This window comes from Triturus cristatus, chromosome 8 (assembly GCF_964204655.1).
Source record: "Triturus cristatus chromosome 8, aTriCri1.1, whole genome shotgun sequence".
In the NCBI taxonomy this organism is placed as follows: domain Eukaryota; kingdom Metazoa; phylum Chordata; class Amphibia; order Caudata; family Salamandridae; genus Triturus; species Triturus cristatus.
Window position 1 is genome coordinate 437560812 of NC_140591.1, and position 18839 is coordinate 437579650.

General features: G+C 44.2%; 1 protein-coding gene across 1 annotated transcript in view; it reads right to left on the reverse strand.

Moving 5' to 3' along the window:
• LCP1 (lymphocyte cytosolic protein 1) overlaps window positions 1-18839 on the reverse strand; it is a 228884-nt gene that overhangs the window by 48381 nt on the left and 161664 nt on the right. Inside the window, exons 10-12 of the mRNA XM_085621839.1 lie at window positions 10933-11128; window positions 6290-6368; window positions 3806-3920 (exon numbers count right to left, since the gene is read on the reverse strand). Of these exons, the coding sequence (XP_085477965.1) occupies window positions 3806-3920; window positions 6290-6368; window positions 10933-11128 (390 nt within the window). The remainder of the gene's footprint in view (window positions 1-3805; window positions 3921-6289; window positions 6369-10932; window positions 11129-18839) is intronic.

An 18839-nucleotide genomic window follows, 5' to 3' on the forward strand; every position in this document is an offset into this window, starting at 1 on the left:
AGCACTCCTTGTGGGGATCCTCAGAAAATAATCTGGCTTTCCCACAGGATCTGCAAGATCTGAAAAGTATCTTTTTAGAGCTTTTAGACATTTTGAATGGAATATAGGCAAAAAACAGTACCGCACTTCTAACTGTTGAAGGTCAAAAGTTCAGCAAAGAACAAATTGAGCTAGGCTCAGGGAGACTCCTTCTCACACGACGGCGGTTGGAAATCTGAGGTATGGTGGCTCTGCTGGGGATGGTGTATCTCAGGGCTGGCAGCTGATTGGCTGTTGTTTGGACCACATAATGAGGATAAGTGGTTACCCAAGGATATACTTTTGTATGGTTTCTAGGCAGTTTTTTCTTTTACTGCTATGGTTATTCTTTTACCGTGAGACTCCCACCGTGACAACGGGGAAGATACAAGCATGTCAATCTATGAAAGATTCAATACTGGAGAACTTAAAAACCTGGCTTTTTAATTACTGATGGGTCTTTTACGCACGTTTTCCGCCACCAGGACACTCTAGTCTGAGTAGCTGCACACTTTATTAAATACGCTATTTCATTTCATTAGGTCTCTGACAGTGCAAAGGAACACTCATCCAAATTCTAAGGGCCTTATTTATGAGGCCTTACTTCACCTTTATGCCGCCGGTGTGTCGCTTTTTGTGACGCACCGGCAGCGTAAAAAATGTGCTATGTTGTGCCCTATTTACAAAGTGACCCATCTAAGCAGATGTGTCACTATGTAAACTCCTGCACCACATTATACCTGCGCCAGGTATAATGTATGCAGGGTGGGTGATCCCCCCCCCAAAAAGGCTCGTAGCAGTGGCGCATTGAAATCTATGAGAACTCAGAGCGCCACTTCTAGGACGCTATTGCATCAATATCTTACACCCGCCTCACAGCAAGCGTAAGACTGATGCTGGCCCTTTCACAGGGGGCTTGCTCCATGTGAAAGGACACATTGCTGGAGTTGCATTTATTTTCAGACACACCCCAGCAATGCATCCCTTTTGCGCCTACAGATACGTCAGAAATACTGACGTATCTGTAACTCCTTGCGACATGATGCGTCATGCAGTAAATATGACGCATCCATCAAGTCGCAAGGAGGGCACACTAAGAAGTGACGCATCCCTGTTTTCACACAGCGATGCATCACTTCTCATAAATAAGGCCCTAAATGTGTTTACATCTAATATTCAAGGATAGTTATGGGTGTTTTCAATATTGTAACACAGCAGCAGCTCACCAATATTACTGCAAATAATCTCTGTGATGCCCTCCCATTACTTATATGTTAGGCCTTGTTTTGATCTAAAAGAATTTTTTTTTAATGTATATTGCATGAAACATAAACACAACATTTCTCTGCAAAATGGCTGTACTAGACTCTCACACATCAGGTACATAAAAAATAAATTAAATTAAAGGAAAACAGTACTTAATACAATCTGTTTAACAAATATTCAAGGTCATTAGGGCAAAACTCTGGAGAACAGAGCTGACTCTGTCAGGGGGCCCCCTGAAAGGCTGGGGCCCTGGGCCAGAGCCCACTTTTCCCATGCATTAAAACGTCTCTGACTGTACAAAATGTTTGTAGCATGTATCAAGTGAGAGTTTGGAGGAAAACTCTTTGTCCACTATAAGAAGTCTGACTTCAGGGATTTCCAAACTAAGGGCCCGATTATGAATTTGTCAGTGCAGCGGAGGGACCATCCTGCCGCCGCACCGCCAAACCCGCATGAGAACCACCCGCCACATTATGAATTTTTTAGTCACTGGCAGGAGATGCCTTTGGTGTTTCCAGAGCGGTGCCTATAAAACACGCACCGCAATGGGAACATCAAAAATGGATGTATGACGTTACAACGCACACTATTACAACGCATGCACTTACAACGCATTTTTTACAACGCATAATCCATTACAACGCATGACATTACAACGCATGACACTACAACGCATTTTTAAAAAATACCTTTACAACGCACTACCATTACAACGCATACTACCTTTACAACGCATACCATTACAACGCATAATATTAAATTACATTTAAGGTAAGTATTAGATAGTATAGGGGGTAAAAATTACTATTCTAACTCCAGGGGGTGCAACAGTAGGGTAAGTGTTGGATAGTGTAGGGGTAAAAATTACTATTCTAACTCCAGGGGGTGCAACAGTAGGGTAAGTGTTGGATAGTGTAGGGGTAAAAATTACTATTCTAACTCCAGGGGGTGCAACAGTAGGGTAAGTGTTGGATAGTGTAGGGGTAAAAATTACTATTCTAACTCCAGGGGGTGCAACAGTAGGGTAAGTGTTGGATAGTATAGGGGTAAAAATTACTATTCTAACTCCAGGGGGTGCAACAGTAGGGAAAGTGTTGGATAGTATAGGGGTAAAAATTACTATTCTAACTCCAGGGGGTGCATCAGTAGGGTAAGTGTTGGATAGTATAGGGGTAAAAATTACTATTCTAACTCCAGGGGGTGCATCAGTAGGGAAAGTGTTGGATAGTATAGGGGTAAAAATTACTATTCTAACTCCAGGGGGTGCATCAGTAGGGTAAGTGTTGGATAGTATAGGGGTAAAAATTACTATTCTAACTCCAGGGGGTGCATCAGTAGGGAAAGTGTTGGATAGTATAGGGGTAAAAATTACTATTCTAACTCCAGGGGGTGCATCAGTAGGGTAAGTGTTGGATAGTATAGGGGTAAAAATTACTATTCTAACTCCAGGGGGTGCATCAGTAGGGTAAGTGTTGGATAGTATAGGGGTAAAAATTACTATTCTAACTCCAGGGGGTGCATCAGTAGGGTAAGTGTTGGATAGTATAGGGGTAAAAATTACTATTCTAACTCCAGGGGGTGCATCAGTAAGGTAAGTGTTGGATAGTATAGGGGTAAAAATTACTATTCTAACTCCAGGGGGTGCATCAGTAGGGTAAGTGTTGGATAGTATAGGGGTAAAAATTACTATTCTAACTCCAGGGGGTGCATCAGTAGGGTAAGTGTTGGATAGTATAGTGTAATATTATGCGTTGTAATGGTATGCGTTGTAATGGTAGTATGCGTTGTAATGGAATGCGTTGTAAAGGTAGTTTTTAAAAATGCGTTGTAGTGTCATGCGTTGTAATATCATGCGTTGTAATGGATTATGCGTTGTAAAAAATGCGTTGTAATGGTAGTGCGTTGTAAAAGTTGCGTTGTAAAGGTTGTTCCCCATCAAAAATAGTTCCTGCACGGCATGGACTGAAAATTCCTTGGCGTGCTGGAACTTCTGTGCATTCACACACGGGATCCCCTGTGTGCATCCACAGTGTGGGAGGCATGAGGGGTCCCTGAAGGGACCCCTTTGTTTCCTCTCTGCCAGGGATTTCATGGAGGAGGAACTGCCATGAAAACCCTGGCAGAGAGGAAAGTTCTAATATGCTTGGCGGGACAACAGCGATCCCGCCAAGCACATGGATGCGTCTGGATCATCTCACCACTGCCAGGGAATGGGGGTTCCTTGGTGGTGTCGGCAGTCCCTGGGTGGCACGACCACTAGGGTCGTTATGTGCAGCTGCCACTACTGCCCCACTACAAGTCTGGCGTTCCTCAGACCGCCAGACTCGTAATCAGGCCCTAAGTGTTTAGGATCTAATACATTTCTCATTCCCGTTTGTTGGTGCCAGCACACTCAGTAGGGACACCACTCGCTACAGCATAGGAAATAAATGGTGGAACCTGTACAATCACACCTGTACTAACACGGCCACAGTACAAACATCAGTTTATATACAGTCACTAAACATAAGCAAATTCTTACCTTTTTCATGTTGCCACCGAGTTTAGCATAAGGGGCTTTATTCACTTTGCTCCAATCAACTGGGACTTTAATCTTTTCATAGAGCTGGAAGATGACATGGGCATCATCTAGATCACTAGCGGAAGAAAAAAATATGTAATATTTATTTGATCCGGATAAAGCCAATATTTAGGATGTAATAATGTCTACTTGTCAAAGCCAATCCTATTTTCAACATGGGCACAAGATTGTTACAATGTCATGGTACAATGTTTGGGGGCTGTAACTGTGCTGTACACAGTTGCGCTGATCATGTGAAAGTGTTTGTTAATTTCATACAATGCCATTTGTAAATAAAGAAGTGCTCCTGTTCACCTGTTTTTGCACTTTGTTTGGGAAGCAGCTAACCACCATCGTGTTTATAACAGAGTATCCCATTCGCCAAACTCTGAATCAGGCCCCATGTTTTTTATAGAGAGCAATCCGCATATATAAGGTGTCATTTAAAGTTTGGAGGAGCCAGACCTCTGCCATAAATTGCCCGAGCTCCCACCCTGACTCTCACTCATGGTTGCCCCGCCTCATTTGGAAGTGGGGAGCCGTCAGGTTTTTGGCAATGGAGCTGGTTTTGCTGTCAGAAATCCTTGGACCTGAGGCTGATCTACCACAGGGCTATAGGGTACAACGCCAGTAGCTCTGTCCTGTTTAGGGCAGGATTATAACCATTGATATCCCCAGCATAGCTCTGCCGTGAAAGCTATGGTGAACAAGGGTTGGGAAAAGAAACAGTGGCTCGCATGCACAAGGAGCAAACTCCTTATATAAATGCTCTGTGCTTGGACTCTAGGGTTGGACTTTGACTACCAGTGTAGGTAGGACAACAGCGATAGCACGATGACTCCAAAAACCTATTAACACAACATAAAATTAATCATTATTTAAAAGTTCCAATTTATTGTTATTCATCCTCCTCCATTTGAGAAAACGGTTTTATGCAGCATAGGTTCCCAACAACCTTAATTACAGATAGAATGACAATTTTTAGGCTTTTGAAATTGTACGTTGTGGTGTATGAGACAGCTTGACCTTGAAGTGTGCTGAGATAGGCATGAGCTGCACATCCTACGATACATAAGGCAGTTAGAAGGTACCCTCATGCTTCAAGAAGATGAACAGAAACGGTGTAGCTGAAGGGGGTGCGGTCTGTTGTGACTTACCTTACCTGCTTGAATCCTACAACAATCCTTTGTTACACAGAATACTTTGGAGCTAATTTATGAGTACAGATGTCCTGCAGGTGAGCTAAGGAGGGAGCATTTTAATGACAAATGTGCACATTATTGGGCTATGTTCAAACTGATTTTCTAATGCATATTTTACTCTTGTTAATTCATGCCATTTAATCTACTTAATGATTAATGTACCTTATGTTCTGTCTGATTGCCACCCATTTTATTAGGCTCTGGGATCACGGTGGCTTGGTTTGTGGCATGCCAACAGTGCCAATGAATTGGCAGTGGACATTCAAGTTGCTTACAGCCTGTGTTTGGGACATTAGGATGCAGTTCTCCATGCCCAAGGAGGAAACGAGATGGATCTTTTGCGCATAGTAGTAACAGTGATGTACTAGATACTTCATGAAGTTGAGCTTTACAGAGAGTCTGTCATTTAAGGTAAGAATCTTGCTAGTAAAGTATCAAAAAGGTAGGGTTAGATTGTAATAACAAAATCTACCTGGTCCCTCAGATCTCAGGTGTATCGTAGTGAGAGCAATCACCAATGTTAGATTCGGATATGATAATGCTTTATTGATAGGGCTCACTGACAATCATATTCATCAGTTCCAAGTCCTTCAAAGTCCTGCTTCATGAACAATGCCATGATATCCAGCACCTGCTACCCTGCCTCCTCCAGAAAGAAGATCGTTCTTGAGCAGAGGCTAGACTGAGCCTTCTTGTTCTGTACGCAACAAGGGACTGATTCACAAATGTCCTCTGCACTCGTGGCGGAGGCCCCGCAGTCGTGGGCGAGTCTCCGCACTAGGGGCGGAACCTCCGCAGTGAGAATCCTCATTGCTGAGATTCCACCCCGAGTGTGGAGACTCCCCCACAACTGCGGGGCCTCCGCCACGAGCGCAGAGGACCTTTGTGAATGAGGCCCAGAGTACTCAGTAAAGTGTCCATCGATAGTTCAGTACTTGACGCAAAGTATTACATTTTGCACCCATTCTCACTCTGTATCACTCTGGCTCATCCTATCCCATATACCAGCTCCTGAGAGTCAGTATGAGCACTAATGACAGACTCAGGAAGTCTAGTGCTATGTTACTAGCAGTGATTTCATCCACCACACCTGCATCAGAATACGTTTGACCAATCCGAAGGAATGCCCTAGCAGAACACTGACAGAAACCCAAACCAAACTCACAGCTCCTCAGGTTTCCGCCTGATGAGAACAGGAAGACCCTGCAATAGTGAAAACAAGTATAGCTCCTCAGTTACTTACACGTATAAGTGGTTGACACGTGGGTTCACACCCAAGGAATTCATCCAGTTACGGAATGTTCTCTCCTCTCGTGTTTCACCTTTAAGAAAAGACAAAGCAGTGAAGACTCCCACACTGTGTTTTATCAAATGTAACAATGCTTTTTTATGGCTGAAGCATACTGGCACTATTGTAGGAATGACGTGGCATGGTAAGAGGAAGTTGAAGCCGCGTTGTCACGCAGGTCTTCCTATTCTACAGGAATGATTCGTCAGTTTTTTAAGGTTATCGACAGAGTTGGCAATTAACTTTCTGAGATACTTGCCTAATGTCAAGTCAGAGCCTCGAGTCTTCAGACAGTCAAATTGCCAGGACGGTGTTAAAACTGTTTTAAGAGAGGACCAAGCTCTTTGTATATTTGTCAATCAGTGGATTCTTTCTTGACAGAGAATAGCCTTAGCAAGTCCGTCGCCATGTTTAATTGTGTGTGGGTGTCTGTAAATAGGCCAATGTGGAAAGCGTTTGACCTCAGCCTCTGAATCTTGAAAGATGCTTGTAATAATTGTCATGGGAGCTTTCAGGATTAACCATGCATTCTGTTTATGTCTCTGATTAAAAATGTATAAATATTACGGCCCTTATTTATGAAGGGCCTGCCCCGCCATTGGTTCAAATTTTTTGTGACGATGCGGTGGCTTAATCAATGTGCCATACTGTGTCCTATGTAGAAAGTGATGCATCTAGACAGATGTGGCACTTTGTAAAGGCCTGCGCTACATTATACCTGCTTTGGGAAAAAGGGGGTGGTGATGGACAGAGTCTCTGAATGATGCAGAATACTCTTACCAAGTCAAGAGATCATGGTTTTAGTCCATCACCGTTTTTTAGCTCACTGCACCATCCCAGCTCAGAACCTGGCTACATGCAAATTAGTCTGTACCTGTCCCAGTGCATGATGGGAACAGGGCAAACCAAACTACCAAGTCAATTCTTATACTGGGAAGGAAACAAGCTTCCGGGGACCGGTTTCTGGCATCACAGCCTTCGTCGGCCTGGCTTGCCTGAATCCTGATGGTGCAATGAGCAAGGGACTCACGTCTGGGCATGCCCTCCCACACTGAGTGTGGATAAAACAGACTAATTTGCATGTAGCCAGGTTCTGAGCTGGGATGGTGCAGTGAGCTAAAAAACGGTGATGGATTACAACCATGATCTCTTGACTTGGTAAGAGTATTCTGCATCATTCAGAAACTCTGTCCATCACCACCCCCTTTTTCCCAAATCGATTTTATCCACACTCAGTGTGGGAGGGTATGCTCAGACGTGAGTCCCTTGCTCATTGCACTATCAGGATTCAGGCAAGCCGGGCTGACGAAGGCTGTGATGCCAGAAACCGGTCCCCGGAAGCTTGTTTCCTTCCCAGTATAAGAATTGGCTTGGTAGTTTGGTTTGCCCTGTTCCCATCATGCACTGGGACAGGTACAGACTAATTTGCATGTAGCCAGGTTCTGAGCGGGGATGGTGCAGTGAGCTAAAAAACGGTGATGGATTACAACCATGATCTCTTGACTTGGTAAGAGTATTCTGCATCATTCAGAAACTCTGTCCATCACCACCCCATTTTTCCCAAATCGATTTTATCCACACTCAGTGTGGGAGGGTATGCTCAGACGTGAGTCCCTTGCTCATTGCACTATCAGGATTCAGGCAAGCCGGGCCGACGAAGGCTGTGATGCCAGAAACCGGTCCCCGGAAGCTTGTTTCCTTCCCAGTATAAGAATTGGCTTGGTAGTTTGGTTTGCCCTGTTCCCATCATGCACTGGGACAGGTACAGACTAATTTGCAAGTAGCCAGGTTCTGAGCTGGGATGGTGCAGTGAGCTAAAAAACGGTGATGGATTACAACCATGATATCTTGACTTGGTAAGAGTATTCTGCATCATTCAGAAACTCTGTCCATCACCACCCCCTTTTTCCCAAATCGATTTTATCCACACTCAGTGTGGGAGGGTATGCTCAGACGTGAGTCCCTTGCTCATTGCACTATCAGGATTCAGGCAAGCCGGGCCGACGAAGGCTGTGATGCCAGAAACCGGTCCCCGGAAGCTTGTTTCCTTCCCAGTATAAGAATTGGCTTGGTAGTTTGGTTTGCCCTGTTCCCATCATGCACTGGGACAGGTACAGACTAATTTGCATGTAGCCAGGTTCTGAGCTGGGATGGTGCAGTGAGCTAAAAAATGGTGATGGATTACAACCATGATCTCTTGACTTGGTAAGAGTATTCTGCATCATTCAGAAACTCTGTCCATCACCACCCCCTTTTTCCCAAATCGATTTTATCCACACTCAGTGTGGGAGGGTATGCTCAGACGTGAGTCCCTTGCTCATTGCACTATCAGGATTCAGGCAAGCCCGGCCGACGAAGGCTGTGATGCCAGAAACCGGTCCCCGGAAGCTTGTTTCCTTCCCAGTATAAGAATTGGCTTGGTAGTTTGGTTTGCCCTGTTCCCATCATGCACTGGGACAGGTACAGACGAATTTGCATGTAGCCAGGTTCTGAGCTGGGATGGTGCAGTGAGCTAAAAAACGGTGATGGATTACAACCATGATCTCTTGACTTGGTAAGAGTATTCTGCATCATTCAGAAACTCTGTCCATCACCACCCCCTTTTTCCCAAATCGATTTTATCCACACTCAGTGTGGGAGGGTATGCTCAGACGTGAGTCCCTTGCTCATTGCACTATCAGGATTCAGGCAAGCCGGGCCGACGAAGGCTGTGATGCCAGAAACCGGTCCCCGGAAGCTTGTTTCCTTCCCAGTATAAGAATTGGCTTGGCAGTTTGGTTTGCCCTGTTCCCATCATGCACTGGGACAGGTACAGACTAATTTGCATGTAGCCAGGTTCTGAGCTGGGATGGTGCAGTGAGCTAAAAAACGGTGATGGATTACAACCATGATCTCTTGACTTGGTAAGAGTATTCTGCATCATTCAGAAACTCTGTCCATCACCACCCCCTTTTTCCCAAATCGATTTTATCCACACTCAGTGTGGGAGGGTATGCTCAGACGTGAGTCCCTTGCTCATTGCACTATCAGGATTCAGGCAAGCCGGGCCGACGAAGGCTGTGATGCCAGAAACCGGTTCCCGGAAGCTTGTTTCCTTCCCAGTATAAGAATTGGCTTGGTAGTTTGGTTTGCCCTGTTCCCATCATGCACTGGGACAGGTACAGACTAATTTGCATGTAGCCAGGTTCTGAGCTGGGATGGTGCAGTGAGCTAAAAAACGGTGATGGATTACAACCATGATCTCTTGACTTGGTAAGAGTATTCTGCATCATTCAGAAACTCTGTCCATCACCACCCCCTTTTTCCCAAATCGATTTTATCCACACTCAGTGTGGGAGGGTATGCTCAGACGTGAGTCCCTTGCTCATTGCACTATCAGGATTCAGGCAAGCCGGGCCGACGAAGGCTGTGATGCCAGAAACCGGTCCCCGGAAGCTTGTTTCCTCCCCAGTATAAGAATTGGCTTGGCAGTTTGGTTTGCCCAGTTCCCATCATGCACTGGGACAGGTACAGACTAATTTGCATGTAGCCAGGTTCTGAGCTGGGATGGTGCAGTGAGCTAAAAAACGGTGATGGATTACAACCATGATCTCTTGACTTGGTAAGAGTATTCTGCATCATTCAGAAACTCTGTCCATCACCACCCCCTTTTTCCCAAATCTACATTATACCTGCGTCAGGTATAATGTACACAGGGTGGGCGTTTCCCCATAAAAAAGCCTTGCAGAAGTGGCGCAGTGAAATCTATGATATTTCACTACGCCAATTCTATGACTTGACTGCATCAAATCCTTACGCCTGCTTCAAGCACGCATAAGGAAGGATGCAGGGCTTTTCACATGGGAGTCGCCAAAGGGTTATGACACATTGCTGGAGTTGCGTCAGTTATCCGACACACTCCAGCAATGCATACATTTTTGCACCACCAGATACATCAGGATTCCTGACTTATCCGTAAATCCTTGCACCACGGAGCGCTGTATTGTAAATCCATGGCGTCATAAGGATGGCGCTATGAAAAGTGGCGCATTGCTGTTTTTGCCCAGCAATGCACCACTTTTCATAAATGAGGCCCTACATCTCTTTTTGGATGAGTAGAGCCTGCTTGCGACAAAGAAAGAAAACTTCGGATGGACTTATATCAAGATGCAGCCTTCAAAGAGAGGTCAAATGTATTGCGTATACATAACAGTACATTCTGACTGGAAATACAGTTTTCATTTTTTTAACCAATAATAATAACAAGTCAATATATACCGTCTAGTTCGCAGTCAAAAAATTTGATGAGTAAAAAACAACTAGATATGCATTCCTACACAGCACATGTGCAGATATGAAAACCTTGGGTGATTAAACAATTAAATGAATTTGGGGAAAATTCATATTTAGCAACCCAACCCAGAGTTTATTTATTTTCCTAACAAGCTGCACAGGAGTCATAAAAGATCCATTTAGTCTCTGAGTTTATCAAACCCACCCAGGGCGTAAGGGAAACACGGAACATAGAGGCTATGCTACCTGTACACACTTTTATATGCGTGACGTTATAGTACTCAGCACGTGCTGTCACGCGCTTCAGTATTGTTCGTGATTCTTACCTTCCAGGGAGCTCCAGTCAATGTCCTGGTTATCTGGTTTCTGCAGCGCAGGGTACTTGTTGAACAGGTTGGCAATGAATGCCAAGTTGAGTTTAGGGTTTCCTCTGACCACGTCGTTGGCTGTCACAAACTGCCTGCACCCAAGGCGATCAGCCTGCTCCAGCATGCACTCTGCTCGTTTAAGATCGTCCTTCTCCTGCGTGAGGGGTACACGGATTAAAACAGGGGATTAAAGTCTCAGGTCTCCTATAACACACTGCCACATGAATGTATTCACAACTTTCATCCATATGGAAATAACTAAGGTGAATGTAGTGGTAAAAGTACAAGTCAGTGACAAGTAGTAGAGGTTGGGACTTATTATGATCTCTATAAACCATGAGGTGAGGATATTGGAGAACATGAACGAAGACAATGACCTAGGAAGCATGTTCCATGGCTGCTGGTGTAGTATAGGGAGGAGTAGGCAAGCGAGGGGTAAATCAGGGAAGACACAAAATGCAGACAAGAATGAAGAAACGTAGCACACCTTGGTTGATATGACATCATAGTAGGCAACCTAACCACAAAGAGCATTTAAAGCATGGGTAGTGCGTGAGAAGATACAGAACCAAGGATACTAATAATGCGTAAGGCTGCTTGGCATGCCAGAGCAAGTTACGTAGTCGCACAATCTTGAGACTAAACCCACTATAGGTTTCAGATAGGAAATCCAGAATTATATGCAACCACAATATTGTGTGACTATTGACACAACAACTCCTATTCAAGCTTCTGCTGGTGGTGCATATCTGGGCCATAGAGTCATTGGGCACAACTGTGCCTTTTGAACGGTCCAGTCAACATTCTGCCAATACTGCATCATGACTACCCATCTCAACCAACAGTTCTGTTAAAGTAGGCAACTCAAAAGTACGCACAGTATAAAATCTAAATTATATAGCAGAGCTTGATTTCTACATGTGATAAAGGGGACTCACTGCATATAATTGGAGCTGGTGTTACAGAGGGACAGAAACTAAACTTACATCTGAACTAAGCTACAAATTCCATAGATGCGCCAACTGTATGTGAGGTAGAAGCCCTTTCCTTGTATTGTTCAGTAACTATCTTGAGTCCTTTATAGTCTACAACAGCAACATTGGACAAACCAGTGCACCCTACTACTGGCAAAGTCTTGATTGTTGGATAAAGAAGATGTCCCTCTAGAAGCAGAAAGTCAATTGGGTGACGTAAAACCCCATGCATGACTACATACATATTAAAACAAGCCGCAATGCACCAGAGTGGAAAGAAAAACTACTTAGCAAAAACTTGAGCTACTGGAAAGTAGATCTAGATGTACTTGAAATGATTGCGGAGCATTCATTTATTCACCTGACAAGGCATGTCTTAAACTCATGATGTGCTGCAGGTTGCAAAATATGCATCTTTGAAGTCAAGGTGACCTATGCAGAGCAACCTGTAAGACCATACCCTGCCACATAATCTTGTCATGTCCTAATCTAGCGCAGTGACACTGAAGTCTTGGCTCTCTTCCTCGGAGTCTTAAGCTGAATAGATTATTGTTCTAAAAATCAGACCAGAATCTGCAAACCATAGTCAGGGTGCTTCATTTGCATTTCATGTGATGAGCATCAACATGCAGCCCAGAAATAACTTAATATGCTAATAACATCGGACTAAATTGGGACAACAACTACAAGCCTTGCAAAGCAATAAAGCAATGGAAAGAAAACATATGCTTCGTAGGAAGAGTCTAGCTTTATGCTTAAAAGGATACACCTATTCAGTCGTTTTGGGAAGTTCGGATGGTGTATCCTTCCCTATAGCTCTGAGGAAAAGCATTCTACGTTTCTGGCCCTTCAGTTGTCTCCATTGTTTCTCCATTCCGTAGTCTGTGGTGCATAACTGTGGCTAAGCGGTATTACATATCCAATCTAAAGGTTCATGTTGTCAGATAGTGGGTAGCCAGAGCCAGAAATCATATTGAGACCTTAGCTAAAACGCCACTGCACAGGAAGCTTGTAGACCGAGTGCTAATGAAGCAGCATTTAGATAGGGTTTATCGTGGCCCTGATCTTTGACTCAAAATATGTGACTCGTTTTTGGCACAGAATTTAGTATATTTTATCCGGGACCCTAACATATTTCACATTGGAATAGTCCATGTGAAACAGTACCAACATACCTATACTATGTACTTTGTGTTAATGGCTTAGCAAAAAGAGGACGTTTCATGACTGTAAATTGAATGTGCACTGCTTTAAGCACTGTCTTACCTTAAGGGGTAAAAAAGGAGCGTTTTGAACCTATTTTGCTATCCGGCCATGTAAATGGAACCTCGCACTGTCACAATTTCTAGCAGAAATGTTTATGACCACCTTAGTTCGTACTAAGCAAATGTATCTCATGTAAATGCACACCAGGCAAATTCAAAGTTAACCCATGTCCCTGCATTGCTGAACAATGATAACCCATTGATACCCCTGGTTTTCTGTGATCATAGAACCTGGTTTGTGCTTGTGGAACTCTCTCCCTGATGTAAATGAAGCCAGAGGGATAACTCAATGAGAGCAATGTTTGCCTCTGAACAAAGTGGTTATCATTGTTTCCCAAATTTGAATCCTGGTAAGGCCGACTCCGGTTTACATCCCCCTGAAGGTCTGCAAATTTAGTACCACGACTGGGTAATACCAACATCTATTATTTACAGCCCTTGAAATGGTAGAAATGCTGTATGTAGCTCAATATCAAAAACAAGTGATTATTATCACTATGCCCTGTTTCCATACATCTCATGCAGGAGACATTGCTGTCAGATCATATCAACTGTGTGTTACATTCACCTGTACAAAACGCATGGTGATGAATTTCCCGGTTAGGCCACTCTGGTAACTTCAATTTTTTCCTGAAAAGCAACCTCAACTTTTAATTTTCTATTGCTGCGCAGTTACAATTTATTTTGAATGAATAAGCACAGTTTCACCATGCCTCATACAACCATGAGATACTTTCAATGGGCCTTGATTACTTAACTATAATTTTCTTTACTGTAGTACACTCTACCTTATCCCCTTTCCAACAGTATAAGATGTGCCTGCTCCTTTCAACAGCAGCTCTACATTGCTTAATAAAAACAACACTGGAAGTAAGAAAAGTCCCTCTGTGAACTTAAGTCCACCCATCCTACTTGCGAGGGCCAATAAAGAATCACCTCTTCCACAAAGCCTTCTGACTTTCCACCATACCCAAAACAGAAGGTCGAACCATGAGAAGCCGAAAATGACATGAGGGAAGGGTAGAAGGAATGAGAATTGAATATTGAGTCAGACTTCTGAAGATCGCTGGTACTTAATCAAAGCATCACCTCCTCACCTTCGTCATTCTTCTTCTTCTTCTTCTTTTACGTTCTTGTTGAGCGCAACTGCCACCCCAAGGGTATCCTGGTGCTATGACCTTCACAGTTCATCAGATCTAACACACTACATTGCTCTTGGAAAGAGGTGGGTCTTTAAATCTCTTTTAAAAGAGGTTAGATCTTGCTTACTCCTCAGCGACAGGGGGAGGGTGTTCCACAATTTAGCGGCTGCAAAGCTGAAAGCACGGCCGCCCATCCTCACTCTGTTGATCTTAGGAACTTTTACCAAAAACGCCGAGGAGGTTCTCAAAGGTCTGGCAGCCTGATTCCAGGAGAAAAGATTTTGCAGCGGCAAAGGTCCTAGCCCATGCACAGCCCTGAAAACAAGACACGAGGCCTTAAAGAGGATCCGCTGCTGAACAGGCAGCCAATGGAGATCGAATAGTGCCGCCGAAGACGACGCAGAGCGTGAACGAGCTATGGCCAATTTGGCTGACATGTTTTGAATCCTCTGCAACTTAGATACCAGAGTGTTAGGAGCCCCCAGAAGCAGTGCGTTACAGTAGTCTAACCTACTGAGGATGGTATTACGCACCACTTCTGCTCGTGCTCCCAAGGGAAGTATCGGCAAGATTTTACGTAAGGCTCGAAGCAAGCCCATACACGTTGCCGTGGTCCTGTTTACAGAGGCATCGAGCTGCAGACTAGGCTCAAACATGACCCCCAAATTGCGAGCCGACTCGGCGGCAGTCACTGTGCCCAAGATAGAAGCCGGCCAAAAATCCTCTTGCTCTTACTAGCTAAAGCGAGTTAGTCTATGTGTTATATGATCGTCCACCAAATCTACCAAGAAACACACCAGACAATGAGCTGCCTGTATCAACTTGGACTATTTAGTCAATAATATAGATGAAATCACTCCTACAGAAAAGATGAATGAACTCATATTCCAATGGTAATCAACTTGGAGCCAGTAGAGGGAGATGAACATTTAAGGGTAAGGCCTACTGAACCCCTACTAGGAACATGCCCACTAGCCTCTGTTCAGCTAGGGGGGGATACACAGGGAGTGTGAATTTTATGGACCAGAGAATACGTCAAGTAAACTTTGTAAACACTAACCAAGCGTGTGTTGTACAGACTACCATAAACAATAGAGAGTAATAACAAAACTATACACATACCATTGCAACATCCTATGGGACTCTACACAAGAGAACAAGTGGCATGGATGTTGTTATAAAGATTCACTTGGACATGAATATGGCATACAAATGCAACAAAATGTCACTCGCCACCAACAACTTAATTCACTTGTGTGTGTCTCTACTTGTAGTGAAGCTACTATGAGGTTCTAGAGCTATAATTGAAGGAAAGCTACTGGCTCCAGTTGCCATTGCCCTTCTCACTACCTTGGTGTAGCAGTAATAAAGATCTGGCTTTTGTTGGTGAGAATGCCTATGGTACCACAAGACGATGTTTGAATGCAAATGGTTCTGAAGTGTATATTTGTACTGAAATGGGCACTGGTTGGAATCACTGGGTTTGAGACTGCATGTGATTCAAATTCTTTTTTTTTCATTTCACTCATCTTCACTCCTAAACCTATCCTAAACCTTCACCCTAAAACTTACCTCTACCCGACCATAACTCTATTTCTAACCAATCATGACTTTATCTGCAGCCCTAATCAAAAACCTAACACTCAACCTAACTGATTTCCTTTTGATCATAGCTATAACCCTTCACAATATTTGTTTCTCACTTATTGCTTTTTCAAAACACCTGGGTTGAAATACATCCTATTAAAATCATATGATCCAAGGCAAATCATGTTCTCCCTCCAACTAGAATCAACAAGATATACATTGTGGAGTACTTTGGTGACATGAGCTTAGGTGACTACCAGTGGGAGAAGCTCCATATTTTAATGTTTAAACTAAAGGCACTCCTTTGATGGGGAACACCCTTTACAATGCGGCCGGAACCATGCATGCCTTAACAACGCAGGCTTTTCAACCTATGTGTCTTTACCACGCATGCCTTTACTATGCCAAACTTTTACAACAAATATGCCTTTAGCATGCATGCCTTTACCACAAAAAAGTAAGTATTTCACAGGTAAGTATAAAGCCATTATAGACATGTATATGTGTATATTCACTGAAAAATACAAAGGCTACAGGGATATTCTAGTTAGGCTCAGTACAAGAGCCGTGAAATTTAGCAGTTATAGTTACCTGAGCTAACTATGACTTACGCCCCTACAATGCACTGCTTATGACCTCACATGATAATTCACTCATGATGACATCTCAAATGATATCACTGATAATATCATGCAGTGAGTGTAAGTATTTTCTAAGAGTTTATGATTGTTAAACATATATACTAAGCTACTGCAAAAGTTAATTTAGTGTACTAGGTGTACTACTAATGAGCGATACTTTTTCTAACATATATTATGTGAGTGACTGTTTTGCCCTTTTCTGCTCATTTTTCTACCCTCTGTTTTGCCTTTCCTGCTTGTTTTTCTGCCCTCTTTTTTGCCTTTGTTGCTCATTTTTCTGCCCTCTGTTTTCTCCTTTTTGCCTGTTTTGTATTCCCTCTGTTTTCTCTTTTCTGGAAAGGGGGAGGAGCTGCGTGGCCCCCCTCCCCAGGGCTATTTTGGCCCCAGGGACCCCATCCCCTGGGGCCAGAATACGTCTACCTCAGTGCCCTGACCCCACCCATGGCACCAAGTGTGTATCGTTGGGTACCTTTGGGGGAGCCTCAAGGACTCTCCAGTCCCAGCCGGCTCCCCACCTTCGGCAGCAGCCGGCATTGCTACCGCAGGCAGGGAGCTGCTAGAAATGCAGCTCCCTGTGGGTAGAAGCAATCGTTTCATCTGTTTCCCTGCCCACATGACAGCGGGCAGGGAAACAGAAAAAAAGTCAGTTCCCAGCAAGCGGGAGCAGTATGACATTGCTCGCTTGCTGGGAGCAGAGTTAGTGTTTGCTCTCACCTGGCGGGAGCTGTCACAACTGCCGCCAAGCAAAAGCAAACAGCTATACTGGAAGATAGCAAGACAAGGCCTTGGTGGAGGTCCCCAGGGCCATTAATGGCTCCAGAAGTGGGGGCCGTATGGCCCCCCTTCTTTAGTATGACTGGACTGGCCCCAGGGAGGTGGTGGTTCCTGGGGCCCTATATGGCCCGGGAGGGGGGCTACCCAGTCCCCCTCCTAGTTTTAAAAATTTTATTTGGCCCCTGGGAGGTAATGGTCCCTGGACCCGAAGGGTCCGTGCGCCCCCAGCATATTTATTAATTTATCCCTGGGGAGTTGGGAGTTCCCAGGGCATATTAAAGCCCCAGCAGTGGGGCCTGCACTGCCCCCCTACTTTTTAATAAATAAGGCCCTGGGGAGGTGATGGTCCCTGGGGCTTCAATGAGCCCAATGAAGGGGGGACCGCTAAAGCCCCACTTCAACATTTAAATATAGCCCCGGGGACGCTGTGGTCCCAGGGCTAAAATGAGCACTAGGAGCGGGGGTCCGTGCACCTCCATCCTTTTTTTTTAATTACCCTCATGACCTCAAGACCTGGCCAACACAAGGGCTTTTTTGAAAACAAGCGCAGGAGACTGCAAATTCACAAATCAGTTGCGATTTTCACCACAGAAAGGAAGTCACCAGTAGGTAGTTATAGTTAGGACCATGTTCCCATAGGACAAGTGTTTTTTGACGTGACTGTATCTTTGGCGCCATTTGATGAATCTTCACAAATGTTTCCCAAAACACTGCGCCGGTGAGTCCAGTTGTGCATGGAAAGTTTCAGGGTGATCCGTCAAGTGGGAGCTGAGAAAAAGGGAGGGTCAAAAAAGTGTGATTCCCATGTTAATTCCGATAGGAATTTTAGACATGACTACAGCCCGAACCGCTTAACAGAATTTCACTAAATTTGGCCAAAAGTTAGCTATTGATCTAGAAAGCGATCGTTTTGTAAATTGGTGTAAATTTGTTCAGGAATTTTTAAGATATTAAAAGAAATCCAAATTTGTATATATTGTTATTGTTAACTTCGGTTTATATAGTGCCAACTCACCTACAGGTCTCCAGGCGCTCAAGACCGACGACAAACAAAAGTAATGCAGAACGTATGAAAGGCAAAAAAGAGAGGCATTCAGAGCAGCTAATTAGGTGAGCCAAAAGCCTCCCTAAATAGAAGCGTTTTTAACAGCTTCCTAAAACGCAGGAGATTTACTTCTCTCCGAAGTGGTTCCGGAAGTTTATTCTATATCTGTGGAACCAGAACCGAGAAGGATCTCCCACCTTTGGTTGCTAGCTTATATCGGGGGCAAACCAAAAGCTGAGAATCAGAGGACCTAAGAATTCGTTTAGGCTTATAAACCTTCAAGCGCTCTTTAATATAGGCCGGGGCCTGTCCGTAGATTGCTTTATGGACCGTACATAAGCTCTTAAACTCCGCTCTCTGCTCGATAGGAAGCCAATGTAACTTGAGCAGCAAAGGAGAAGCATGAGTTCGTCTAGGTAGCCTGAAGATTAATCGCG